The 27286-nt window shown below is 51.6% G+C and overlaps 1 protein-coding gene across 1 annotated transcript; it reads right to left on the bottom strand.

Moving 5' to 3' along the window:
* Window positions 1-26: 26 nt before the first annotated feature.
* On the bottom strand, window positions 27-20042 carry LOC131742022 (solute carrier family 2, facilitated glucose transporter member 7-like). Its single transcript, XM_067026388.1, is given in 13 exon segments — window positions 27-307; window positions 923-1050; window positions 2852-2927; window positions 6553-6633; window positions 8706-8789; window positions 8791-8820; window positions 9457-9644; window positions 10108-10233; window positions 11743-11946; window positions 12685-12749; window positions 15080-15240; window positions 18680-18778; window positions 19917-20042. Coding segments are annotated over 13 exon segments (1590 nt in total). The 3' UTR covers window positions 27-85.
* Between the last annotated feature and the right edge of the window lie 7244 nt (window positions 20043-27286).

The following is a 27286-nucleotide window of genomic DNA, read 5'->3' as shown; positions in this document are numbered from 1 at the left end:
CACCCCCCCTCGAGGCCTGGGGCAGGGAGACCCTTCCTCAGAGAAGGAAGCCTTAAATGTGCCACCTGGGGGACGTGTTGAGCCACTAAAAGGAAGTCTCCCTGGCAGGCAGAGATGGTACGTGAGGCCCAGCATCTGTGATTTCTTCTTTCTTCTCCAGAAACTCCACTCTGTTTCTCTGGGCAAAAATTCGCTTTATCTCCACAAATGTTCGGCCCTTGGTCTCAGGAATGACCACGTCGATGTAAACAGCAGTGAGGAGGCAGATTCTGGCAAAGATAATGAAGCTGTAGGCACCACTGACCTCCTCGGCCAAGAGACAAGAAAACAGGAGGGGACGGAGGAAGAAAGGAACGCCAGGGACAGCTCTGGGTGAGGCCTTTGTGAGTCACACAGGAGTTTCTCAGTGGCCAGTTCCACTTCACACCCAGAGGAGTGGAATAGCTAGACAATTGGGTCCTGCCCTCACATCAAAGAGGACTCGGCCTTTTAACAACAGGGACAGAATGTTCTCTAGACTTGACTGCACACCTTCAGAAACAGAGGAAAGAGGTGGACGTGGGGGAATCGTTCCCTCACCCTGGCTCTAGCTTGCTTTGCACTTGGCCGACCAGAGCCCCTACATAATGAACGCGTCACCGGTGGCCTGAGGGTGGGACCTCCTTTCAGTGGTGGGAAACTGGCGTAGTTACAGTTTGGCTGAAGTGGCACCACGTGTGTTTTATGGACCTTGGAGAGTCGCCCCCCCCTCCCCTTGTCGAATTAGCAGATGTTCTTAGCAGAAGAGGCACCCTGCCTATTTCCCGGAGCCCCTTCCGCCTGGGGCGGCGTGGGGGAGGCAAGGTGGAGCAGGAATTGCGGGCAAGGGGCCGCCCCCCGCCCCCCCCCGCCGACGTGCTCCCCACCGCATGTCCCCACTCACCTGCGTGGACGGGAACACGAAGCCCACGATGACGCTGGTGAGCCCGAGCACGGCCCCGTCCACCGCGAAGGCGGCCGGCCGCGAGGGCTGCGGGAGGATCTCGGTCCTCACCACGGAGGGCACGGGGCCTGGGGGCAGAGCACGCAGGGCCAGGGGAGCGGAGAGGGGCGCGGAGGGCCCTTTAGGGGCGCAGTCTGTTCCGGATGGCCGAGGGAGGAAGCTCACATCTCTCCTCCTGGGTGCGCCCCTAGCTGAGCTTCGAGCTGAGCCTCTGAGGGCCTCAAGGTCACACCAAGGCCGCTCGACCCCGTGGTGGTGTCATTTTGAAATTCGCAGGCAAGGGGAGGGGCAGCGGAGCGGAATGAGCGCTTGCGCCCGGGACGTGCTGCCCCCTAATGGTAGATCTGGGGATGGCAGGCACCTTGCCTCGGGGCGGTTTCTCAACCTTTTTTCATTCAGGAGTCTTGTCTAAAATGTCTAAGGCCATTTTTCCCCCTTACTCACCATCCCTCATGAAATTATAATACAACAGATATACTGTATATCCGTTTATTTACAGTAGGTCCATCTATGACTTTATATATTCTTTATATATTAACATATTTTCTATATTCTTCATTAAAATAATAAGATTCTGTCTCTCTCCCCCCAGTTAATTTCCGACCCTTGAAGATGGAAAGGAGTTCAGAGCCCCGGAATGAGCTGCCCTTGGGACGTCAAATGGGAAACTCCTACAACTGGTGAGGAGGGGGCCCTTTCCCCAGGGATTTGTGCCCCACAGGGGTAGCAGTGAGGGAAGTTATCCACGCTGCCCTCCCTGGCCTCCTCCCTCCTGCCGCCTGGGGCCGGGCGGCCAAGCAGCACTTTAGGAGCAGGCTCACATGTCACATCAGTCCACCATCTGATCCCGCACCTGCTGGCACAGCTGATGACTCTTGATCTTCCAGGAGGAGCCTGAGGCCCAGGGAAGCACATGGCTTGCTTCGGGGAACGCACAGGCAGTAAGGGTTGGAATGGCCCAGAACCCAGGTCTCCCGACACAAACACCAGCACTGCTCTCACCAGGCCCTCCTGCCTCTGTATTGGAGGTGTGCCGGGAAGGCTTCCTGTCGAAAATCCCACTTGAATATCCTTCAACAGGACCGTGTCGCTCTGATTCACAGCTGCATCCCCAGGGCCTGGCACAGCAGGTGTTCCGTCAGCGTGTGTCCAATGGATCGATACCTTTATTTTGGTTTATGGACAGCTCTTCCAAAAACCAAGATCCTGCAGGGAATATTCTAGTCTTAGGAGTCAGAGGGGTCTCTCCCCAAGCAGTGGGAACTGCGTTAGATTCTCAGGAGGACACACAGGGGAGGGGAAGCCTGGAGTCTGGAGGCTGCCCCCAAGGAAGGTGGAAGTGAAGGCCCAAGGCTGCCAGCACATGGACACGGGGATAAAGCAACACAGGACTGTAGCTGGAGGCCAGGGGACCAAAGACAATGGAGCCTCGGGTGGGCTGTGGGCTTGGAGGCTAAAGTGAGCATGTAGAGGGTTTGGATGTGAACGGAGGGGCCCCCAGTGGGGTCTGGTTGGCAAGAGCTCCTTCTTTGCAGAGGCTCATCTCCTTCTTGGGCACTGGAACTGAAGCTGGGCAACTCTGGGAGCCACAGGAGATTGGGGGGCCCCCAGCCTGGCCGTGGCACTGCTTGGTACTTAGTAAACGTTTGTTGAATGAATGAACGAATGAATGTGAGCTGGAATGGCCTTTCAAGAAAAAGGTAAACTGAACTGAGAATTCCAGTGTGGGCGGGGCTTGTGTAGGAACAGGGGAGAAGGTGGAGAGAACGTCATGAGAATCACCAATCAGGGGCAGCCATTCATTCAACAAATGCCAGGCACCTCCTATGTGTTAGGCCCTGGAAGGCAGTGGGAAATGCAGGTACTCACTGGGCCCGACGGAATGGCCTGCGATGTAGGCGAAGACACACATGATGCCAAGGTAAGACAGCCCAGGGACCGTGCTCTGTGGGGAGAGGCAGGGCTGTCCGTGCCTGAGAGGCCCAGGCCTGGGACCTCTAAGAGCCTGAGGCCAAGAGCCCCACATGCAGACAAGCCCACATGCGGGCCTCACCTTCCTGCCACAGGAAGGAGCCACACCTGGATTTCTCAGCACCTGCGTGGGCGCCAGGGCTCTGAGGGCAAGAGAGGGACGATGAGGAGGCCAGGAGTGAACCTAGCATTCTAGTCAATGGGGGCGTCCAGGGGCCGAACCTGATTGAGAGAAACGTAACAGCAGCAACGCCGACCACCTGTTTATTTTCTGCCCTTCACAGATGCTAACCCACTGAATCTTCCTGACACCCCTCTGAGGGCGGATATTATTGTTTCAATCCTACAAATGTGGAATCAGAGCACAGAGAGCCTGAACACAGACAAAGAGGACACTGGGTCCCTCAGGGGTCAAGCAATGGCCCAAGTCAAATGGTCAGCAGGGGATGAAGCCGGGACTCGGATTCTGCGCTCTCTGCTAGAATCCTTCCAGAAGGCATCAGACCAGGAGAGCTGGCAGAGCCCTCTCTCTGCTCCCCACTACCAGGGCAACAGATGACACAAACTCAGGGTGAACAGACTGCAACCAAACTAAGTATGCAGGTAACTGTTTCACTACAGTTATGAAAAACCCTGCGAAGGTGGGGTTCGTGCAGGGCTGGCGGTGGAGGTGGACCAAGAACGACTCCTTCGGTGAAGTTGTCTCCTGTCTCCTGTCGCCACCAGGGAAGCCCAATGTCCAGTTTTATTTACTTCTTTTCACCTAAGTCCCTAAATGTTCTAAGAACTTAGATTATTTTCAAATGAGAAAATGAGGTCTTTAAAAAGGAAACTTTGATTAAACCAAAACAGGACTGTAACTAGCTTTAAAAAAAAAATCCGTTCCGGGCTTCCCTGGTGGTTCAGTGGTTGAGAGTCCGCCTGCCGATTCAGGGGACGCGGGTTCGTGCCCCGGTCCGGGAAGATCCCACGTGCCGCGGAGCGGCTGGGCCCGTGAGCCGTGGCCGCTGAGCTGGGCCCGTGAGCCGTGGCCTCTGAGCTCGCGCGTCCGGAGTCTGTGCTCTGCAACGGGAGGGGCCACAACAGTGAGAGGCAAAAAAATCACTTCCTTTTTTCCTTGGTAAAGATTTATTTATTATTTATCTATTTATTTAATTTATTTTTGGCTCCGTCGGGACTTAGTTGTAGCACACGGGATATTCGTTGTGGTGCACGAGCTTCCCTCTATCTGTGGCACGCGGGTTCCAGAGCGTGTGGGCTCGTTTGCGGCACGCCGGCTCTAGTCGAGGTGCGCGGGCTCACTAGCCCAGCGGCATGTGGAATGTTAGTTCCCTGACCAGGGATGGAACCTGCGTGCCCTGCATTGTAAGGCAGATTCTTTACCACTGGATCACCAGGGAAGTCCCTGTAACTAGCTTTTTCCTCGATAGCTGCATCATCACCCCCCACCTCGCCTGTTCCTCCACAGGCTCCCCTGCCCTGCTGTTCCCTGAACACAGCCAGCTGCGTCCCCCTGAAGGCCCTTGCACTCACCCAGGAATTAAAAAGGAAGTCATGATGGAGAGGACAGCTTGGCAAAGAAAGGCAAAGAACGAAGACATTGTCTCTGAATTACAAGAATAATCTGTTCGCACATTCTCATCCTCACATACAATTGCGTTTTCAACTACAGACGGTCCCCTGACGTAAGAAGGTCCAAAATTTTCAACGTTACCATGGTGGGAAAGTGATACACAGTCACTAGAAACTATACTTCAGGAACTTTCCTGGTGGCGCAGTCGTTAAGAATCTGTCTGCTAATGTAAGGGATGCAGGTTTGGTCCCTGGTCCAGGAAGATCCCACCTGCCACGAATCACCACAACTACTGAGCCTGTGCGCCTAGAGCCCGTACCCGAGCGTAGCAATGAAGACCCAACGCAGCCAAAACCAAATAAATTTATTTTTAAAAGTAAGAAACTGTACTTTGAATGTTGATCTTTCCCCCGGGCTATCAATAGGCAGTACGATCCTCTCCTGCGATGCCAGGCAGCTCCCCCGTCAGCCACGGGATCGTGAGTGTTGGTGACAATCACACTGGTTTTCACTTTCTGTGCACTATTCGACAACTTACACGAGACACTCAACCCTTCTTTATAAAACAGGCTTTGTGTTAAATGATTTTGCCCAACTGTAGACGAATGTACGTTTTCTATAACCACATTGAAGGTAGGCTGGGCTAAGCGATGATGTTTAGTAGGTTAGGTGTATTAAATGCATTTTTGATTTACAATATTCCAACTTACGATGGGTTTATTGGGGATGTAACCCCATTGTAAGTCAAGGAAGATCTGTATATAGTTTTTCTTTTTTAAAATAACAGGAGAAAATCAAACAAAGTTTAATAACACGTACATAAGGCAGAGACCCAGGAAAACTAACTCTCTATCTGTGTATAGTTTTTTTTTTTTTTTTTTTTTGGCTGTGCCATGTGGCTTGTGAGATCTTAGTTTCCTGACCAGGGATCGAACCTGGGCCACCTGCAGTGGAAGCACAGAGTCCTAACCACTGGACCGCCAGGGAAGTCCCATCTGCGTATAGTTTTAACTGTAAAGGCACAGTTACTGCAAAAGCAACAACAGGGCAGAAACAGCTGAGGATATACAAAATGCTGTCTGCTTTCAGAATATTTCATACTATGGCCATCCTATGTATTTTCAAAATTTTTGTAGAACACATATAACAAAAATATGCTAAGAAAATGACAAATTAAAGTGATGTAGTTCTTGTTCGGGCGGCCTTTTGTGTTTTAATCTTACTCTGATACTATTCCCAGTTACTCCATAGTCTCTCGTTGCTTCTTTTCCTACTTCTTTCTTTCTGATCTGGGCTCCAAGATATTTTTAATAGTAGAGACCGACATGGTTGTTGACACGTGTTAGGATTTCAAGATGAGAGCTCTACCCCATTTTATACTTGGGGCCCATCAATCAGACCAAGCTCACCTGCCAGCACCTCACCTTCCTTCTTCACGTCCTCCATCCTAACCTTCCGATTGGCCTGTGAGTGGTGTTCCTACTTCAGTCAAGGTATCCTCCTCTTTGTCTTACCACATACGAATACGTTTGGTCCCGGGTCATCACTTATCCTCACACTAGTGTAGTCTGCCGTCCACGCCGACCTCTGTTCTCATTTTCTTCTGCTTGTTGAATGGAATGACGTCCGATCTTCCGTCTCTTTATTCTACTCCAGATCATTATTGGTGGACATCTTCTAGTGCAGTGCGCTTAAGCACTTGCGTATTGAAATATATGTTTTACGGAACTTCTTGTTTCTCTTTTACTTCATGGTTAGGGCATTCGATTTAATTAGTTATTTGCATGTACATGGGTAGGTAATTGAAGTCACCCACGAACTCTACTTCAGGACGGGGCATTACCTTGCACACGAAGGGGGCGTGGAGTTTGACACGTGGATTTGACATCACTGGCTCTAGCCGCGTGGGTTCTGCTACAGGGACCTCCCACCCCGCGGCTCGTCCTCCTCTGCGTGCCCCGCCCCCCGCCCCACCCCTCTGCGTGACCCCGCCCCGTCCCTTCCGGGCGGGAGAGCGAGGTCTGACCTGGAAGCGCAGCGCCGAGACGCGGATGCCGAAGCCGACTGGCAGGAGGCGCCGCCTACCCAGCCGCTTGACGGCGCCTGCCTGGAGGGGAAGGGCGGGCGGTGAGGAGCCTCGACGGCACCAGGCGGGGGACGCCCGGAATTCTTGGGCCTGGGCCCCCCACTACCTCCTCAGCCCCTTCTAAGTGCCCGCTCGCCCCTGCCGCCTGCTCCGTGGAACTTAGGCCCCTATCCCGACGGGAACTTGACGTTCGTGCCGCAGACTCTGCACCACTACTCCTCACTGTCTCAGGCATCTACAGACCCCGCGTCGAGGCTCCTTGACCACCTCCCCCCCGCCCCCCCCCCCGCACTGTAATAACTACGTTTTCTAGTTTCTGCGTCTGATGCTTTGACATCTGGGGGCCTTCCTGACACTGGAGGGACTGCCCCCCCCCCCCACCATTAGCCGGTTTCTAGAGCTAGCAGGCAGCTCAGCTGTGCGTGTGCATTTCACATGGAACCCGCCCGGAGCCGCCCCCACCCCACCCCCTGCCCCATCAGGCTCTCACCTGACCCCGCCGCCCCCAGCCAGCGTCCCCCTGCCTTGTCGCCCAGGGCAGGTACCAGACAACCAGGAACAGCACGGCATCGGTGCCCCGGAACTGCCTGAAATCTTTCAAACTAGGCAGCCCTAAACCTCCTTACCCTGCCTTGCCTGTTCCTTCCCACGGAAACCACAAGAAAGGCTCTTGCCCACGTACTGCTGCCCGCCCCCCCAGATGCTTCTCCGTGTGGCCTTGTGTGCACCTCTCTCCCTTGGGAACCGTGAGCAACGCTGTCTTTGCAGTGGCAATCATCTCACACCCCCAAGATGATAATAATACCTACATTTTCTCATAGCCCCTCCCGTTACCTGCTGCTTCAATTCACATCGAGGCTGCCCAGCACCTGGCCTCACATCATGAGGGTCCCTCTCATCCCCAGGTACTTTCTTTTCCACTGCCAGGACACACACCTCCGGATCAGCCTGTACCTTCTCGAATATTCCAAGCTTGGACAATGCTTCGTCCGACCAGCATGCCTGCCTTCCTTCTTGTTCTAACGCCGTTTTCATTCTACTCCATCCTCTCCAGCAGCATCCACAACGGTGCCATCAGCAAGGCATCACCGTCACTCCATGCCAGGCCCTGTACGGTCACTTTACACATGTCCCCTCTGTCCTCCCAACAACCCTACAGGCAGGGATTATCACTGCCATTCAGTGAGGGCCCAACAGGAGCAAAACGGCCATCCCAGGATTGTATAGACAAGGTAGAAGTCAGACCAACGTCTCCTTCTGTGCTTAGTACCCAGACACCGCTCCTCAGGGACAGAGAGGGAGGCGCCCCCGTCTTTCTGGCTTGGGTTTCTCCAGCTAGGATGATGGGCAAGAGGGTCCCAGTTACGACGATGTACCCTAGAGGAGGGGGGGGGCTCTGAGGACAGAGGGTGGACCCTGCCCTAGAGGAAGGCAAGGGGCTACGGGAGTCCGCTGGAGGAAGGGGTGCACAGACTCCAGGAAGGGTGGAGAATTGGGCCTGGGGGCCTCCCAGCTCCTCCCATTTCCAGCTCTTTTCCTTCACTCGGCCCTCCCCATCGTGCTGAATCCTCTGAAACTTGACTGGGGCTTAAACTGGTTCTGGGGAAAATACAGATAAGTAATAAATAATTTTCTAAAACACCTTTAACCTCCAAGGTAACTCAAGAAACAGGAACCAAAATAATAGTGAGATAGCTTGGAAAAGTTCTAGAGAAAGGACCATCCTGGTCACTTGACCTTGTAAATGAGCACACCTGTCTATTCGCTTTTTTAACACAGGCACAAGTGGTTCAGATTTTAAATATAAAACTCTGAAATAATAGTTTTATGCCAACAGTAACAACACCTGCGTCAGTATACTGGGTATTACAATCACCGTAGCCATTGTACGAAGGAAGAAACTTGAATGTGAAGGTGTTTAAGTGGCCTGGTTAAGGTCACACGGTGGTAAGTATGGGCACATCCGAAAGACAGTGTCCCTCCACTCACTGCAGGACCAGTGCCACCAGCAGTGGACCCTGGGGGGCTCTTTTCTGCCTGCGGGGCACCGACTCAGAGATGCCCCATGGGAAGGACACCTCTGGGTGGCTCACCGAGATGGCAGTCATAGCTATGTCGACCACGCTGGCACCCACTGTTACTTACTGGGAAGGAGCCGCCTCCGTGCCGGCCGAGGGAGGCGTAGGTCATGTCCGCGTAGTAACTGACCTAAAACAAAAGCTCAAGGGCCGTGAGGAGAGGCTTGAAGGCCCAGGCCGCTGACAACCTTCCTGACTCTATAACACACAGTCCTGAAAGCCTAGGGGATCCCTTGGACAGGAAGGAGGCAGTAGGTGGGAGAAAAGAGCCGTGACCTGAAGACTTGAGACCTTGGATGGAGGCTGGCTCTGCCGGAGCCCAGGTTATAGCTCTTTCCCTCTCGGGGCCTTGAGTTCTGCATCTGTAAAATGGGACCCCGAGATTTTTCCCTCTGTCGCTTTGTTAGTCTATGATCTCAGGCCCCACAGAACGACCCCTCGCCTCTCATTCCAGGCCTAGGCAACCCCAAGCTCAGCTTCTCTCCTGGCCCAGCCCCAAGGATGTGGGCAATGCAGCACTTCCGAAAGCCACCGCGTGCCCGGGCTCCTGCCTGGGCTGTGGACCACTCAATGTCTCCTGTCGAGCATCCGTGAGTCCTCGAGGGCCTGATGCCATCACTCCCTGACACTTTCCTTAAGCACCGTGTGGGTTACGCATCCAGTCTCCGATGTTTCTGGAGGCAGCCTCCCACCCCTGTTTTTGCAGATCTTCACCCTTCGCCTACACCATCAACAGATACAATTATAGCAAAAGAACCGCGCATACCGCATTGACCCCGGAGCGCTGCCGGCCAGCTGTGGGCAAGACGATGGAGACCAGCTGCCAGTGGACAGGCGGAAACGTGAAGAGGCTGAGCGCAGACCGGCGGCCCTCGGGCCTCTCGGCCTGGTCCTCCACGCGCATTTCTTCCACCTCGTCCTCCACATCTGCCCAGCCTCTCAGCTTCCGCAGAGCTGCAGGGAGCACAGTGGTCCCCTCCTGTCGCTGACAGCAGCTGACCCAAGGCTCAGGGAAACACAGGGGGACGGCTCTGCAGGAGCTCGGCCCAGCCCTGGCCACAGGCTCCCCATTTTCCCAGGGCAGGATGCTCATTGGACCCCAGCTAGGTCCCCAACACCGTGACCGTGTCCCCAGTCACAACCACACCCCCACCTGGGCAAGCTTGCAGAAGTCAACGCTCAGCAGCCACGATGCCGGCTCTGACCATGTTCTCCGCTGGACCCCACCCCAGAGCCTCCCTGGACTCCCCAGTGCCAACGGCCCACTGGTGCCTGCGTCGTGCAGTGCATTTGCCCACGCTGCACCCCGCCTGTTCTCTGCTTCGGGCACTAAGGAGGGATGTTTGGGGGCACGGGGAGGCGCTGGGAAGTGAACATGGTGGGAGGGGCTTGACGGAGCAGCCTGTATCTCCAGTACCTTGTGGAACTTCTTCTTCCTCTCTTTTCTGAATCAGGGTGGACCTCGGGCTCTCGGGGAAGAAGGGCGGAGAGGGGAGCCAAGACCCTGCGGGGACCCCCGTGAGTGCCAAGAGCACAGGCCAGCCTGGAAGAACCCCCCACTGAGAACATGAACACCCGACCCTGGGGCGTGCCTGCCCTCCAGCCGGCCTTCCGCATGTCCTGACTCTGTCCTGACTCTCTCCTCTTACAAACTCACTCACCCACATTGTTCCAGCCCTCCGTGAGAGCCAAGGACAGCGGGGACCTAGTCCTTGCCAAGAAGTGGCTGCCCAGAACCCACCCACAGCAGGGCTCCACATTTTAAAATGGAGAAGATAATTACAATTTTCAAGAGATTTGCTGTTAACTCATTCTGCAGGAAGGGTATTGCTTTGCTTAGGAACAGCATAGGATGGAAAAGTGGGAGCCTTAGAAAAAGTGAACCCATGTCTTGTTCCTAACTTTATGGCTGGAAATGGCATAACCTCTGCCTTGCTGGAGGCTGGGCTCGAGGAGGGTGCTGGAACCAGCACTGTGGCTGTGTGAGCTCCTTCTGGAAGGTCTGGGTTCATTGAGATTCATCCAAGCCTTACTAGCTATGATGGGAACCGGAAGAGTTATTTCACTTCTCTAAGCCTCAGTTTTCTCCTCAGTAAAATGATGATGATGATGGTGCCCCCTGAAGAGTGGCGAGGGGTGAGAGGCATCGCACACTAGGCCTCGGTACAAGGCAGCTGTTGGCAGCAACGGGCCCAGCCTGGCTTCCCCTTCAGTCGCACTGCGGTAGTTCGGGAATCGTTAAAACTAATGACCTTTCGCTGAGCATGACTGGGTCCTGAGTGGCTTCAAGGTGCTCTGGGGAATACAAAGTCATAAATCCACCCATTAAGGAATTCCTGTGGAATTTAGATAATTAGAAAATGTTTACAAGGAAAAAAGAAAGAAAGAAAGAAACCCCACTGTGTTCTTGTGGGCCTTTAATGCTGGCCTGCATGCAAGCCACACTCTCGGGGCCATTCTCTCACCCACTCCCCCCCGAGGACCATTTCCCCCTTTCTCCTCTGTCCTAAAGCTTCCCTCCCGCTTCCCCAACCCGCCCTCTCCGGCAATGGCCTGGCCACCTTTCACTTGGAAAGTAGAAGCAACCAGAAGAAACCGTCTAGAGGAGCCGCATCCACCCACGTGACAGTGACCGTGGCTGTGTGCCTGTCCCTCCTGCGTCGATTGCCCTCGCTGCAGGACCATTCGCACGGCATCCCAGCTGAAAAAACAAAACGAAACAAAAAACCCTTCTCTCCAGCCTGCTTCCCCTTCCAGCTACCCCCCAACTTCTCTCCTTCCTTTACGGCAAAACTCCCAAGCGTGGTGCGTGCCCCTTGTCTCCGATCTCTTCCTCTCAGTCCCACGCACATTTTGTCCCCATCGCTCACCCAAACCGCTCTCGTCAAGGTCACCGTCTCCAGCAAGCCACACGTTGCCCAACCCAAAGGGCACCTCTTGGCCTCACCGGACTTGATCCGCCAGACACGTGGGCACAGCCGAGCCCCATGTGTCCAGACCCGCCCCCTCGGCCCCCCCATAGCTCCCACGCTCCCTCTCACCGCCTCCCCACCCCGGACCTTGCCCAGGATGGCTTGCAAACCGAAGATCTGTGCCTGCAAGATTCCCACGATGACAAGCACCTCCGTCAGTGTTCCCAGAGCACCCCTAAGTTTCTTGGGAGCTAGCTCTCCCAGGTACCTGGGAAGCGCACTGTAGCAGATGCCTGGATCTAGCAAAACAAAAACCAGGGGAGGAGAAAAGAAACAGTCCCAGCCTCCTGGGGCCCGGAAACCTGAGGTTTAATTCACCTCAGAGTCCCTGAGTTTCTCTGTGGTGTCAGCACCACTGACAGGCAGCCTGTACCCCCCGCTTCCCCTCCATGGCGGTGGAAATTGGCCACGTGGACTGTTTAGTTCGCACTAAGAAGGAAACCTTTCCAGAGTCCTCAGACTCCCAGGGGACACGGCAGGATGTCCTCTCCTTCCCAGCTGCGGAGCTGGGGCCACTTGTTACAGGCGAGGACTGTGTTCCTGGGATGTGGGACTGAAAGATAACTCTTTGGCTTGGGATTATTTTCTGATTCTTCTGAAGCACAGGTTACTTGTATCACTTTTGCTTTTTTAATAGAAGAAACCACCATAGTTAAGAAACCTCGGTCCCCTGCTGACAGAGTCCCCGGATTCTCTACTCTTTTGCTTGAAGCCCCTCATCCTGAGTGTGAACCATACACCTTCCTTGGAAGACACCTTGTAAAGCCTTGTCAGTTTGTACTTCAAGGTAAAAGTGTGTTTTTAAAGATCTTCCCCTGAGAGATTTTGTTAAATAAGGGGAATGGGAGAGAGAACATGAGGTTTTCGAGAGTCCGGGGATGGAGACAAGAGGATGCCCCCAAAGGGAAAGGAGCCATTCAGAACCAGGAAGACCCTTGCCGCCCCTGCTTCCAGCTTTGGCCAGTGGTGCTGGGTGTGTCTGACTCAGACCCTGAGCTTGGGCTTGGGGCTTCGGCCATCACTGTAGGTGACTCCCTTCAGGATGGCACGGATGGCGAAGGCATTGTTGATCAGCAGTGCTCCCTTTCTGCACGGACAGCAGAGCCCAGAGGGCAGGGGGGCTGGGGCAGCAGAAGCTCTCCTGACACCAACTCCTATTCTCCAGGGCAGCCGTTAACGGAGTGCCGGGAACGCGCCTGAGAACGGCTGATGGCGGGGCAGCACGGAAAACAAGGACCGGTGGGCAGAGGTCCCAGAGAGGGAGGTTTGGGGTCAGCAGGGGTCGGGTGAGGAGGCGGATCATGCTCACCGTTGGAGCTGACTGGAGATAGAAGGGAAGGAAACAGGAATGGGCCGGTCTCTGCAGGTAGGGAGCTTCCTGTCACTGGGGGTATTCAAGCAGAGAGTAGGCCTGATGAAGACTGTCAGGAATGGTGAACAGCGGAACCCCATAACAGGTGGGAGACAGAGCTGGATTAGATGATCCCTAGGATTCCTCCCAAGGCTGGCAAACCATGAGTCTATGAAGTGGGGGGAGGGAGTGTCTGAAAAATAGAACTACGCTGGATGCCCCTGCCTGTCCCCCAGGGTCCATACCTACCTTCCAGACCGTGTTCTGTGCCCCATGCTGACTCTGGCATCAGTGGCTCCCTTGCCCCCTCATCCCCACGTGTGGCTTGGATTTTGCCAAAGGAGAAAACAGCAGTGGATCAGGAAGGAAGATGGTGGCCCAGCTATAGGGTGGCTGCTGGCTCCACCACCCTTGGTGCTGTCTCCACACGCTGCCCACATGCGAGGACCGTCAGGACCCTGACTGACACAGGTGCCTCATCTCTGATGCCTGGAGTGGGGGAGGGGGGATCTCTAAACAGAAACCCAGACACGCCTCCTGGGGGGATAGTCCTAAGAGTTCTACAAAAGTCCCCTGCTAGGCAACACTGAGGACTCATCAGATACACAGACTGGTTTTCTTAGGCCACCTTTCTCTTCCTGGGGTGGCCATACCCCTGAGAGAACTGCCATCAAAGCCCAAACTCAGAGCAGAGGATCAGCCAGCCCAGAGGCTGCAGGTCCAGAGAGAACGAGCAGCCCACACGAACCCCTTCCTGATGACCAGGAAGCCTTAGCTTAGCTCAGGGCTGGTCCCCACCCCACTGGGGCAAGGCCAGCTCCACAGCACCAGCTGGTCTCAGGGTCCTCATGTGCAAAATGAGGGCAATGATGAAACCATCTCTGAGGTCCCAAGTTCTGTGACTCTGGGTTCAGAAAAGGAGGTGGGGGCCAAGCTTCTAGAACAGGCCAATCACTCTTGGTGTAGCTGAGAACAGCACAGTCTGAATTACAAAAGAGTTTGGATTATGGCATAATTGCAATATAGTGCATGTTTCCTTCATTCAAGTATACAACGAATGGCAAATTAATTGTTAACCAAGTATCTATAAGAAGAGATCCTAGGAGTCCTGCTTTAATACATAATTACTTTTCAATTGCTAACATTTTCTTTGTTTGTTTTTGTTTGTTTGTTTGGCTGAGCCTTGCTATTTGTGGGATCTTAATTCCCTGACCAGGGATTGAACCCCGGCTCTCGGCAATGAGAGCTCGGGGTCCTAACCACTGCACCACCAGGGAATTCCCCAGTATTTCCTTTTATGCATGAAAACTGAACTGGTATGGTTCTTTAAGAGCTAGTTTTCTTTAGAGGACTTCCCACTCCTCCCTACAAACTGCCAACCATGGCACATCAAGTCCAAGTGCAACTGTGAATTCCAAAGAGTGAGATCCGGCCATATGGAATTCCATGGGGCCTCACCCTGAGACCTTGGCTCACTCCCTTCCTTCCTGGGAACCTTGATCTGGACATGCCTCCTTATCTGCAGAGTCACGTCTTGACAGCAACTGGGCTTACGTGTAAAGATTAGTGAGTCTGTGTAAACCAAGCAAAGTACAAGAACTAATCTTCATTCTCAAACAAGACACAAGTCAGGGGCGCATGGACTGACTCAGTCTGAACCCCAAACCTCAGAACAACACAGAAGAGGCTGCACGGGGAGAGGCTGCAGCAGTTACAACTTGGAGCCATGGGTCACCTGACCTCGAATTAAACCCAATCAACAAGCATTTACTGAACACCTGCTAGAAGTGCTGAGTATGGTCAAGACTTTGCTCTCAAAGGCTGATCCGTCTCCACGGAGTGGACCACAGAGGGGCTGCTGTTCCCGTGCAGCTGACAAGGGGAAGAAATCCCAAGGAATTCAAGGACTTGCTTTAGGGTCAGGGTGTCCATGGCAAAGTGGGGGCTGGACTTCAGACCTCTTGATTTTCAAGGTCGCACGACTCCCCACCACATGCACAATCTCCAAGTGACACCATGCTTTACTAATGTGAATTTTGAGTGACAGCAGCACTCTTCTTCTTTACCTGCCACATTTGTCAACCAGCAGGCCAATAAGCAGGGACCCCACCAAGACGCCCAGAGGAGACATGGACATGGTGCAGGACCACAGCAGCAGCATGACTTTCTCATCCATGAAGGCTCCGTGTCACTCAAAGTAGGTTTCATTATAAAAGGACTTCAAGACCTGGAAGACATTGCCCCATCCATAGACAATCAGGCAACTCACGAGAGACTAAGAGGTAACGTTCTCAGTTGCCTCTGGTCATTGTCCTGAAGGATGTGTCTACCAACACTGTCAGGACACAATTGATTCCCTGTTGTTACCTGGAGATTAAAAAAAAAAGCCCACTGTATGATGGGGTGAGATGAGGAACCAGACTGCTCAAAATTCACTGTTGGGAATTCCCTGGTGGTCCAGCAGTTAGGACTCCAAGCTTCTACGCCAGGTGGTGCAGGTTTGATCCCTCGTTGGGGAACTAAGAACGCACATGCTGAGTGGCACGGCAAAAAAAAAAAAAAAAAAAAAATTCACTTTGCAGAACCTTACTGTTCAAGAGGCAACATAAGAAATACTGTTACTTCAAGGCAGTATGGTACTGGCACAAAAACAGAAATATAGATCAGTGGAACAGGATAGGAAGCCCAGAGATAATCCCACACACATATGGTCACCTTATTTTTGATAAAGGAGGCAAGAATATACAATGGAGAAAAGACAGCCTCTTCAATAAGTGGTGCTGGGGAAACTGGACAGCTACCTGTAAAAGAATGAGATTAGAACACTCCCTAACACCATACACAAAAATAAACTCAAAATGGATTAAAGACTTAAATGTAAGGCCAGACACTATAAAACTCTTAGAGGAAAACAGAGGCAGAACACTCTATGACATAAATCACAGCAAGATCCTTTTTGACCCGCCTCCTAGAGAAATGGAAATAAAAACAAAAATAAACAAGTGGGAGCTAATGAAACTTAAAAGCTTTTGCACAGCAAAGGCAACCATAAACAAGATGAAAGACAGCCCTCAGAATGGAAGAAAATATTTGCAAGTGAAGCAACTGACAAAGGATTAATCTCCAAAATATACAAGCAGCTCTTGCAGCTCAATATCAAAAAACAAACAACCCGGGCTTCCCTGGTGGCGCAGTGGTTAAGAGTCCGCCTGCCGATGCAGGGTACACGGGTTCGTGCCCCAGTCCGGGAAGATCCCACATGCCGTGGAGCGGCTGGGCCCTTGAGCCATGGCCGCTGAGCCTGCGTGTCCAGAGCCTGTGCTCCACAACGGGAGAGGCCACGGTAGTGAGAGACCCGCGTACCGCAAAATAAACAAACAACCCAATCCAAAAATGGACCGAAGACCTAAATAGACATTTCACCAAAGAAGATATACAGATTGCCAACAAACCTATGAAAGGATGCTCGACATCACTAATCATTAGAGAAATGCAAATCAAAACTACAATGAGGTATCCCTAACACCGATCATAACGGCCAGCATCAAAAAGTCTACAAACAATAAATGCTGAAGAGGGTGTGGAGAAAAGGGAACCCTCTTGCAGTGTTGGTGGGAATGTAAATTGATACAGCCACTATGGAGAACAGTATGGAGGTTCCTTAAAAAACTAAACACAGAACTACCATACGACCCAGCAATCCCACTACTGGGCATATACCCTGAGAAAACCATAATTCAAAAAGAGTCATGTATCACAATGTTCATTTCAGCTCTATTTACAATAGCCAGGACACAGAAGCAACCTAAGTGTCCATCGACAAATGAATGGATAAAGAAGATATGGCACATATATACAATGGAATATTACTCAGCTATAAAAAGAAACAAAATTGAGTTATTTGTAGTGAGGTGGATGGACCTAGAGTCTTGTCATACAGAGTGAAGTAAGTCAGAAAGAGAAAAACAAATACTGTATGCTAACACATATATATATGGAATCTAAAAAAAAAAAAGTTCTGAAGAACCTTGGGGCAGGACAAGAATAAAGATACAGATGTAGAGAATGGACTTGAGGACTTGGGGAGGGGGAAGGGTAAGCTGGGACAAAGTGAGAGAGTGGCACTGACATATTTACACTACCAAGTGTAAAACAGATAGCTAGTGGGAAGCAGCTGCATAGCACAGGGAGATCAGCTTGGTGCTTTGTGACCACCTAGAGGGGTGAGATAGGGAGGGTGGGAGGGAGATGCAAGAGGGAGGAGAAATATATATATATATATATATATATATATATAGCTGATTCACTTTGTTATAAAGCAGAAACTAACACACCATTGTAAAGCAATTATACTCCAATAAAGATGCTTAAAAAAAAAAGAAATATTGTTACTAATTGTATGACTCTGGGCAAGTTCTACCTCTGTAAGTCTTAGTTTTCTCCTTGGTTATAGAAATAACATATCCAATAGAGAATTTATGAGCATTCACTGTGATATAGTGATGGTACATTGCTTGACTGAGAAAAAAATGTTCCTTCAATGGTAATAATGATAAGTATATTAATATAAGCCATGAGCAACTACTGCAGTACCTCCTATAAAGCAGAATAAAGTGTAGCTATAAAGTAATGACAGTAATTTTTAAAAGTAGAGCAGGACTCATACACCCAAATGTATGGGAACAGACATTGGGTGCTGTCCTTGCCCTCCCTTTCAGGGACCTTCTTCCTGTAACTATTTCCTGTCTGTTCTGCATCACTGGTTCTTTTTTTTTTTTTTTTTTTTTTGCCACGCGGCATGGCGTGTGGGATTATTGAAGCTTGTGGGCCCAGGTTCAATCCCTGACCTGGGCCTTCCACAGTGAAAGCACCATGTCCTAACCACTGGACCACCAGAGAATTCCCAGGCCATCTTTCTTTACTGCATCCTTCTCATCACAATACAAACATGACTCTTGCTCTATAAAACCCTAACACAGCCCCCCTTCTCCCTTCACTAAGCTTCATTTTTTGTTCCCCTGTGCGTAAAAACTCCTTAAAAAGCTGTCTCTCCTCCACCCTGCCCATTCTCCCAGAACCCACTCCAATCAAGCTTTTGTCTCAACTCAGCTGCTCTTGTCAAGGTCACGCATGCCCTCCATGAGGTCAAAGCCAGTGGTCAACTCTCACTCTTCATCTTTACTCGTCATCAGGGCCTGTCCCTCCCTCCTGACTCACATGCTTTACTAGGCCTTTGGGATACTCCTTTTCCTTTGCTTCCCCTCACCCCAATCCCAACCCCTAAGCGTTTAGTCCTTGACCCCATCCTCTTTGTCATCTGCAAGTGGCCTTCCCAGGGGTAAGGCAGTGGGACTAAGGCCCAAAGCGACTGGGCAGGGAATCCAAGCCCATCCCCTCCCACCCGCTTCCCAATGTGCCCGGAAAGGATGACATTGCAGGGCAGGGGGTGGGGGAGAGGGGGAGGGGAATAGCCCACAACCCTAGTCATTCCCTGGTCTGCAGAGGCCGGCCTCCCAAGAGTACTAGAGGAAGACAGCTGCTTCTGGAAAAAAGCCGGTGGCTTCCGGAAGAAAGATGGCGGCCACCACAGAGCAAGATGGCGGCCACCACAGAGCAAGATGGCGGCCACCACAGAGCAAGATGGCAGCCCTCTCCGGCCCACCCACCCTGTGCGGCATGTTAACCACAGCGATGTTGCAGCCGTATTGGAAGGCTGAGCCAAAGGCTGTGTTCAGCGTGGCCAGCACCAGCGAAGGTTGGAGGCGCTGCGGGTGAGGAGATTTACGGTCAGGGAGTGGGAGGTTAGTCCTCGGAACTTCCGGAAGTGGGGCCGAGGCTGGGCCGGAAGTGGGGGTGGAGGACCCCAGGCCATGCCCAGGGGAGTGGGGAAGGTGCCACCGGAGGCTGGGGGGAGTGGATGGCATCATTTCCTGTTCCTTGAACGCATCCCCCTGCTTAAAGATATATCTGCGTGTCTCCTCTGGGCCTGGCCCTGGATGAAGTAGGGGAAGCTTCAGGAAAAAGGTCCAGCGTACTGTGACCTTGAGGAGCTTACATTCTAGTGAGGGGAGGCCAACAAAACAAAAACACAGACACGTATGAGACCTCCAAATAACGATAATGCTATGACAATAAAACAGGTCATGGGGTAGAAGCCAATGGGGGACAGAGGAGAGGGCTCTCTGAGCAGGTGCCTTTAAGCTGAAACCTGAAAGGATGAGGTGGGCCTGTGAGCTGCTGGAGGAGGAGTTTTCAGACAGAGGAAGCAGTAAACAGAGGCATGGCTTGCCTTTCACTCCTGGACAGGCCCTGGGGAAAACCAAGGCAATCACGTTGTCATGGCTACTGCAGCACCTAGGGTAGTTCCCGGGAACTGGCCCCCCGGGCCAAAGTCTGAGGAGGGGGCAGCAGAACTGGGGCAGTGTCTGTGGCTGCCTGAGTCTGTGCTACCCAGGGCTCCAAGAAGCCAGCTGGTGCAGAGCCATGGCCCCAGACCATCCCCCCACCCCCCGCTTACCTGTTACCTGCTCCTCTGACCCCCACCCCACTATCTGCCTGACTGCCGACAGCCCTCAGCCCTGTGCAGCCAGCAAACCAGCCAGGCAGACAAAAGCAGGATTTGGGCAACTTCAGAGGCTGGGGGAGCAGGACGGGGACACGGGTCTCCCACACTTCCCTAGAGCTGGACTCAACCCCTCCTCTCTTGTGTCTGAGCTGGGATGTTTGGGGAAGCTGCTTCCCCTGCACTGCTCTCCCAGGGCTGCTGACTCCCCTGGAAAGCCAGGGGCAGTGTTGTCCTCTCCTTGCTAGAAGCATTTCAGGGGTCTTCCCCTCCCTCCACAGTCCCCTCACCTGGTGGCAAAGGGACAGTGGCAGCGGCAGTTTCCTAGACTTGGCACTTACCCCTTCCCTGGGGGTGGGGGATGGAGGAGTCCCTGCCTCTTTTTTTTGTCCATCCTTGTTCAGCTGAGAAACAGGTGTGCTCTGCCTCCCAAGTGACACCTGGGTCCTGCTCTGTGTTGACAGCATGGGGCCTGTGAGGCTTTATTACCCTTTGGGTCTCTGGACCCTGCTGACTTTCCCCAGGAGAATATTTTCCTTGGACGTGTTGATAAGATCAAGATTCACACTCAGTGTGAATTTTGTCTTTGTCTCCATCAAGCCTCAAACCAGAAACTCTCTGGTTGCACCAAGGAGAAGAAAAACACCACCTGCCCTGGGTCCCTAGAAATGAGGTGTCTTGGAAACCAAGTCAGGCCTGATTGCCTGGATCTTTTATGCGTCTCCTGTTTTATCTCTCCATCTGTGCTTCTTCTTATGAATTTGGACTAATTGTCCATTTGGGGGAAAGAGCAAACTAAATACTTTTAAAGAGATACAACTTAGTTATTTCTACTTACACTTATTAGTATTAAATAAGTCAATAAAATATAGAACCAAAATAGTGCTCATTTCAGAATTATCACTATTAGAAAGAGAAATATCATATGATATCACTTATATGTGGAATCCAAAAAGAAATGATACAAATGAACTTATTTACAAAACAGAAACAGACTCAGAGACTTAGAGAATGAACTTATGGTTACCAGGGGCGAAGGGTGGGGGAAAGGGATAGTTAGGGATTTTGGGATTGACATGTACACACTATTATATTTAAAATGGATAACCACTGATCTATATTTCTGTTTTTGTGCCAGTACCATACTGCCTTGATTACTGTAGCTTTGTAGTATAGTCTGAAGTCAGGGACAGATGACTGGATAAAGAAGATGTGGTATATGTATATAATGGAATATTACTCAGCCATAAAAAATGAAATTGATCATTTGTAGAGATGTGGATGGACCTAGAGTCTGTCATATAGAGTGAAGTAAGTCAGAAAGAGAAAAACAAATTTCGTATATTAACACATATATGTGGAATCTAAGAAAATGGTGCAGAAGAAGTTATTTGCAGGGCAGGAATAGAAAGGCAGACCTAGAGAACAGACGTGTGGACACTGGGGAAGGGGAGGGTGGGATGAACTGGGAGATTAGGTTTGACATAAATCCACTACCATGTGGAAAATAGTTAGCTAGTGGGAACCTGCAGTATAGCACAGGGAGCTCAGCTCAGTGCTCTGTGATGGCCTAGTTGGGTGGGACGGGGGGGTGGGGGAGGGAGGTCCAAGAGGGAGGGGATGTGTGTATGCATATAGCTGATTCACTTTGTTGTACAGCAGAAACAAACACAACATTGTAAAGCAATTATACTCCAACAATAAAAATAAAAATAAAATAAAATGGATAACCAACAAGGACCTACTGTAGAGCACAGGGAACTCTGCTCAATGATATGTGGCAGACTGGATGGGAGGGGAGTTTGGGGGGAAATGGATACATGTACATGTATGGCTGAGTCGCTTTGCTGTGCACCTGAAACTATCAGAACATTGTTAATCGGATATACTCCAATATAGAATAAAAAGTTAAAATAAAGTAAAAAAAAAGGAATTATCTCTATTAGCAAAAAAAAAAAAAAAAGTAGGGAATAACTGAATAAATTACGACAAATCAACTGGAATGCCAGGCTGCCATTTCAAGGGATAATTATGAAAATTACATAGGGACATGGAGACATGTTATGAACGTCATGTTAGGTGGCTAAAGCAAACTACACTTGTGTGCCTGGGTGAAAACATGTTGGCACATGGCCAGCAGCATGGCGGCCACAGGGATAAGAGAACATGGGGGCCTTATTTCTCCTGACTGTCTGCTCCTGACAATTTAGGTATATTCTCCCCAGTGCTACGTGGTTTGTCTGCTGTGCCTCGCATCCCTCTGAGGCCTTGCTAGCAGAGTGTTAACTCTTGGGAAAGGCCTGGGCCCGGGACTCTTCCCTACCAAGACATGAAGAGCCCTCACAGCCTGTGCTGGGCTTTCCACCCTGGGAGGGACTATCTTTCCGTCTCAGGCTCAGTGTGCGCTCCAGGGTTCTGCTTAAAGCACATTCAGCCGTGGCCAAAGGCAGGACCCCAGCTTCTGTACTTCAGCCCCCACGGGGTGGGGTGGGGAGAAGGTGGGGTGCTCCCACGCAGCACGAAGTGGCGCGTGTGCAGCCTCCAGGGCTGCGGATCCACTGGCTGTGGGGTGGCGGATGCTTTGCCGGGAGCTGGATCTGGCACGTGCTCTCTCTCCTCTTCTGCAGTAAGTAGACGCTGTACCACTGGAGCGGGGTGTGTGAGTGGTCTGTCCTCAGCAGCCTTGAATCATGCACTCATCTCTCCCCTGGGGGGCACTGCCCTGCCTTTTAACCTTGGCTGCACACCTGGTCCCCAGTGAGCAGTGAAATCTTAACATTTCTATTTCTACCACGTCTGTCCAAGGCCATCTAGGCTTTTTCTATCATGTCCCTGAAAGTTCTTCCAGCCTCTTCCCATTACCCCATGCCAAAGCCACTTCCATATTTTTAGGTATTTGTTACAGCTTCCCCTGCTTCTCGGCACCAAGATCTGTATGAGTTTCCTGTGGCCACTGTAACAAATGACCACACATTTAGTGGATTAAAACCACACAGATGTATTACCTGACAGTTCTGGAGGTCATAAGTCTGCCAAGGGACTCAGTGCGCTTAAATCAAGGTGTCGCCTTTCTGGAGGCTGTAAGGAAAGGCCGTTTCTCTGCCTTTTCCAGCTTCTAGAAGCCTTCCTCCATCTTCAAGGCCAACAATATCAGATTGAGTCTTTCTCATGCTGCCGTCTTTCTGGTTCTTCCTGCCCCCTGTGATTACATTAGCCCCACTTGAATAATCCACAGCAGTCTCCCATCTCAGGGTTAGCAGACCACAGTTATCTCTCAGTTTGTTCCTAAAGACTCTCGAATGCTAGTCCACTCCACCTTTCCACTTTATCAGCCCAATTCTGTATCCTTTTGGCAGAAATCACAATACCTAGTCCCAATGCTAACGGTCTAATAACATTGATTCAACACCGAATGCCTCCCCTCCTTTCTCTGAGTCAACCGCAGCAACAAAGTCAAGCTGATGGCAAAACCAAGCTCCTTCCTGCTGTTCCTTCTGCTTGAAACACTCCTCCCCCCCGGGTCTCAGGTCAAATGTCACCTCCTTGGGGCGGTCCTCACTAGGACCACCCTTTCGAATGTAACCCGCACCCCTCACCCGGCACTCTCCACCGCTTTCCCCTGAGCACTATCTGAAATGACCTCCAGTATTTGCTTACTTGTATTTTTTTGACCCTTGGATCCATTACATCCACTGCCTGGCACATAGTAGGTGCTCAACAAATATTTGTTGAGTGAACAAATGTCCTTGATTCGTGATGCTCCCTCCCCCACTACCCTCCAAACACGTTATCCTCCCTTGCTATACAAATCTCACCCACTCTTAGAGGTTCAGCTCACCACCTTTTCCTTGAAGACCACTCCAGGTCACGTCCATTCATCAACGTTTACTAAGTGCCATCAAGTGTCAAGCTCCCTATCAGGCATTGGAGCTGCTCGGAAGGTTAAGACATTGCTCAGAGCAGACTCAAAACTGGATGCAACCGTCTTCTGTCAATTCCTATTGCCCCATAATTCCTTTTTGCGTGTGCTTTGCATCTTCCTGCCTAGACTGTAAATTCCTTGAAGGCAGCAGATGCCGCATAGGCAACCCTGCCGTGTCGCAGTGCTGAGCTGAATGTTGGGTGACTGGAGCGCCCTCAGCAGCACTCGATCAGCTGGTTAAGGAATAACAGGGAAGGGGAGGAAGAGAACCAAATCACCACGCACTTTCACGATGAAACCCATGCAAGTGAGGGTCAGAATGGCAGCTACCTGCCGCCTCACTCTTCCTCTGGGAACTGAGGAACCAGCCCTCGAGGAAGCTGATCGGAGACGCCAAGACTCTGCGTCACTTTCATTCCAAAGTGGGACTTCAGACTCCGCCCTGCGAGGTCTTCCACAACAAACATCGCCGGGGCTGCTGCCCTCCCACTCCTGAAGTCTGTCTTTTGCTGGTTAAGTGACATCAGGACAGAGGGCAATGTAGTGGGGTTTCCACGAAGAAAAATCTATTCAATTTAAAGGACTGAAATTTATTCTGTGGTCACATCCTCCCTATACAGTAAAATGCCCTTTCTTTTAAATCACCTGCTTCTCGTTATGGTGGTAGTTGAGAGCTGTTATTATTATTTTAGGGTTTTTTTTTTTCTTTTTTTTGGCCACACCACGCAGTGTGGAACTAACCACGTGGTTAGTTCCCTGACCTGGGATTGAACCCACGCCCTTGGTAGTGAAAGCACAGAGTCCTAACCACTGGACGACCACGGAATTCCCTATTTTAGGTTTTTACTTACAAAATAAAAAGTAGGCAGCCCAGCGCTAGTTCACCCGGTTTCGGTCTGTGAAATCCACAAGTGTGGAAACCACTGGTGACAGCTACCTGCCTCACGGGGTTATGAACGTGTTGCCTCGGGGCTGGCAACCCCTCCCGTTATGCTCTCCCTACTGTCAGCTCAGCCTCGCGCTGCTCTGCTCTCCCTCTTAAAATCCTCCTGGCCAAGACTCATCAATTCAAAACAACACCCAGTGAGCCCTGCTGCGTGCTCTTGGCTCTGTGGATACACAGCAGCGAACAAGCAGCGTCTGTAGCCCCTCACCGCCGTCTCTCTCACTTGCTAACTGCCCTGACCTTGACTGACCTTGACTGACCGAGATCAGCACCCACGGACCTCCCATCTCCTGACATTTTCTAATGGAGTGACTCTGTACATTGCAAATCAGATCAGCATTGTCTGACTCAGGTCAGCCGGTGGCTTCCCCTCACGCTCTGAATAAAATGCCCCATCTTCCCCGGTGGCCTGCTGGGTCTCTGCCAGCTGCCTCCTTCCTTTCCCTTTCTACTCCAGCTCTACCGACCTCTCGCCACTCCCAAGCTGCCGCCAGCCCTCTCTCACTTCAGGACGTTCGCACCAGGCCGCTGCTTGTGCAGATTCTCCTGTGGCTGCCCCCTCCCTCCCTCAGGAAGGCCTTCCCCCCTCTCCCTGGAAAACAGCCGTTCTCCACCTGTCACCCTCATGCTACCCCGATCTTTCTTTAGCGCACCTCTCACTCAGTGACATGGTTTTCTTCACTGTTGCAGCCCCAGTGCCTGGAACACAGTAGCTGCTTGATAAGTATGCGTGTTTCCCCCAAATCTACATCCTTGCTCTTCTGGCTTCAGAGCCATACGGTCAACTTCCTTCTAGATGTCTGCCGTGTGTTCTGTGAGTTCCCCCATCTCAACAGGTCCAAAAATGTTAGTCTTCTGCTAAAACCTGCCACTCAGCTCCCCAAACCATTCGCCATTGGCCCCTGTTAGAAACCTGGCAGGTACGCCAGATGCCTCACCTACAGTGTCCGAGTGCCCCTAAATCCGGCCAAGTCTCCCTGAATTCTCCCTCACTTCTCGGCCTCACCACTGCTGGCTTTGCAGGGCCCTCATTATTCCTCACCAATCAGTCTCCCTCCCCAAGTCCTGCCTGGTCTTGTCACTGCAACTGCACTCTCTGAAACTCAATGGTCACGTACCACCAGGTTTATCTCTTTTTTTTTTTGGCTGAGTTGGGTTTTCGTTGCGGCACGCGGACTTTCTCTAGTTGCGGCGAGCAGGGGTTACTCTTTGTTGTGGTGCACGGGCTTCTCATTGCGGTGGCTTCTCTTGTTGCGGAGCACAGGCTCTAGGCGGGCGGGCTTTAGTAGTTGTGACTCATGGGCTCAGTAGTTGTGACACGTGGGCTCAGTAGTTGTGACATGCGGGCTCAGTAGTTGTGGCGCACGGGCTTGGTTGCCCCACCACATGGGATCTTCCCGGACCTGGGATTGAACCTGTGTCCCCTGCATTGGCAGGCGGATTCTTAACCACTGCGCCACCAGGGAAGTCCCGCCACCTTTATCTTGAGGACAAGGTTCAGGCTCAGGGTGGATCGCAGGGACCTACAGGATCTAGTTCGGGCTTTCTGGCTTCACGTTCACACCAAGCTACCTGGCATTTCCCTCAAACCCTCTCATCTCTCTGTGCTGTTCCTCGCCTGGAATGACCATTCTTCTCTTTCCTACTGCATTTTCTCCCGGAGAAATCCTTTTTGTCTTTCCTAATTCCCCATCTTCCTTCTGTGCAACCACAGCACCAGGCCCATCTCTTTCTCCTCCTGTTGTATTTTACCAACCTATGTAAATCCACATATCTATAAATACTTCTATGTGTAGCCTCCTGTGTCTATATTCAGCTGAACAATATCTCCAACTCTAGTCTATTACCACATGGATCATTCTAGACTCTCTCTCTTGGCTTATCTGTAATTTCTCACTGCAACAGTGAGATGGTTCCCAGCATCTGCCATCCACTTACTTGATTAATCCCAGTATTCATGTATAGTGGTCTCTCACTGTATTTGACCTGTGTGTTTGTCTATAAGATCAACATTCACTCCCGAGCGCTTAAAAATAACTAAGTGCTTAATACACACCAGGCACTGATCTAAAAGCTACAAGCATAGAATTTAATTCTCATAACCAACCATGTGAGGCATTTACTATTAGCTCAACCAAAAAGGAAACTGAGGTACAGAAAAACCAAATAAGTTGCCCAAGTCGCTCAATTACTAAGTGGCAGAACCATGGTTGACCCCAGAGAATAGACCCACAGAATCATGAACTCCAGAGCCTCCCCTGGGTTAGGGGTGCTGCAGGTAACATGAGCCGAATTCATAATGCCACAGTCCCTTGACTCTGACATTCTGGCCTGTTTCTCAGCACCGTGAGCTGCCATCTGTGGTTGTTTTCTGTGCCCCCTCACGCCGTAGGTCCCTGTGGCAGAAGGTAAGGATGGTTCAACCACAGGACTGTGCTCTTTGTCTGGGCCTCCACTACTTTTGTAAGTCATGAAACTCACCCCCCAGGGAATCTCCATTCCACCCCCAACCCCACCTCTGTCCCACCCGGCCCCTGGCCTCTGCCTCCCTAACTCCCAGGAGAAGATTTCACATCCTGTCAGAAGCCTTTCAGCAGGTGGTCCCTCCACTTCCTTTCCTACGCCTCAGTTTTCTTCACCTTTTTGTACACACCCTCTTCACACACACACACACACACACACACACACACACACACACACCCCTCTAAGAAAGCCTCTAGCTCCACTGTGTGTGTGTGTAGGGGGCACTGCCTCCTTCTCCCGACACCCTTTCCTGTCCACCTTCGGGGCCCCTCGGTGTTCGCTACGCACCTGAACACATGCAGAGGCTTCCCCAACCTTAA

This window comes from Kogia breviceps, chromosome 1, assembly GCF_026419965.1.
Source record: "Kogia breviceps isolate mKogBre1 chromosome 1, mKogBre1 haplotype 1, whole genome shotgun sequence".
NCBI lineage: Eukaryota > Metazoa > Chordata > Mammalia > Artiodactyla > Physeteridae > Kogia > Kogia breviceps.
The sequence above is the reverse complement of the archived record's forward strand: the minus strand, read 5'-3'. Positions and strand labels throughout refer to the sequence as shown.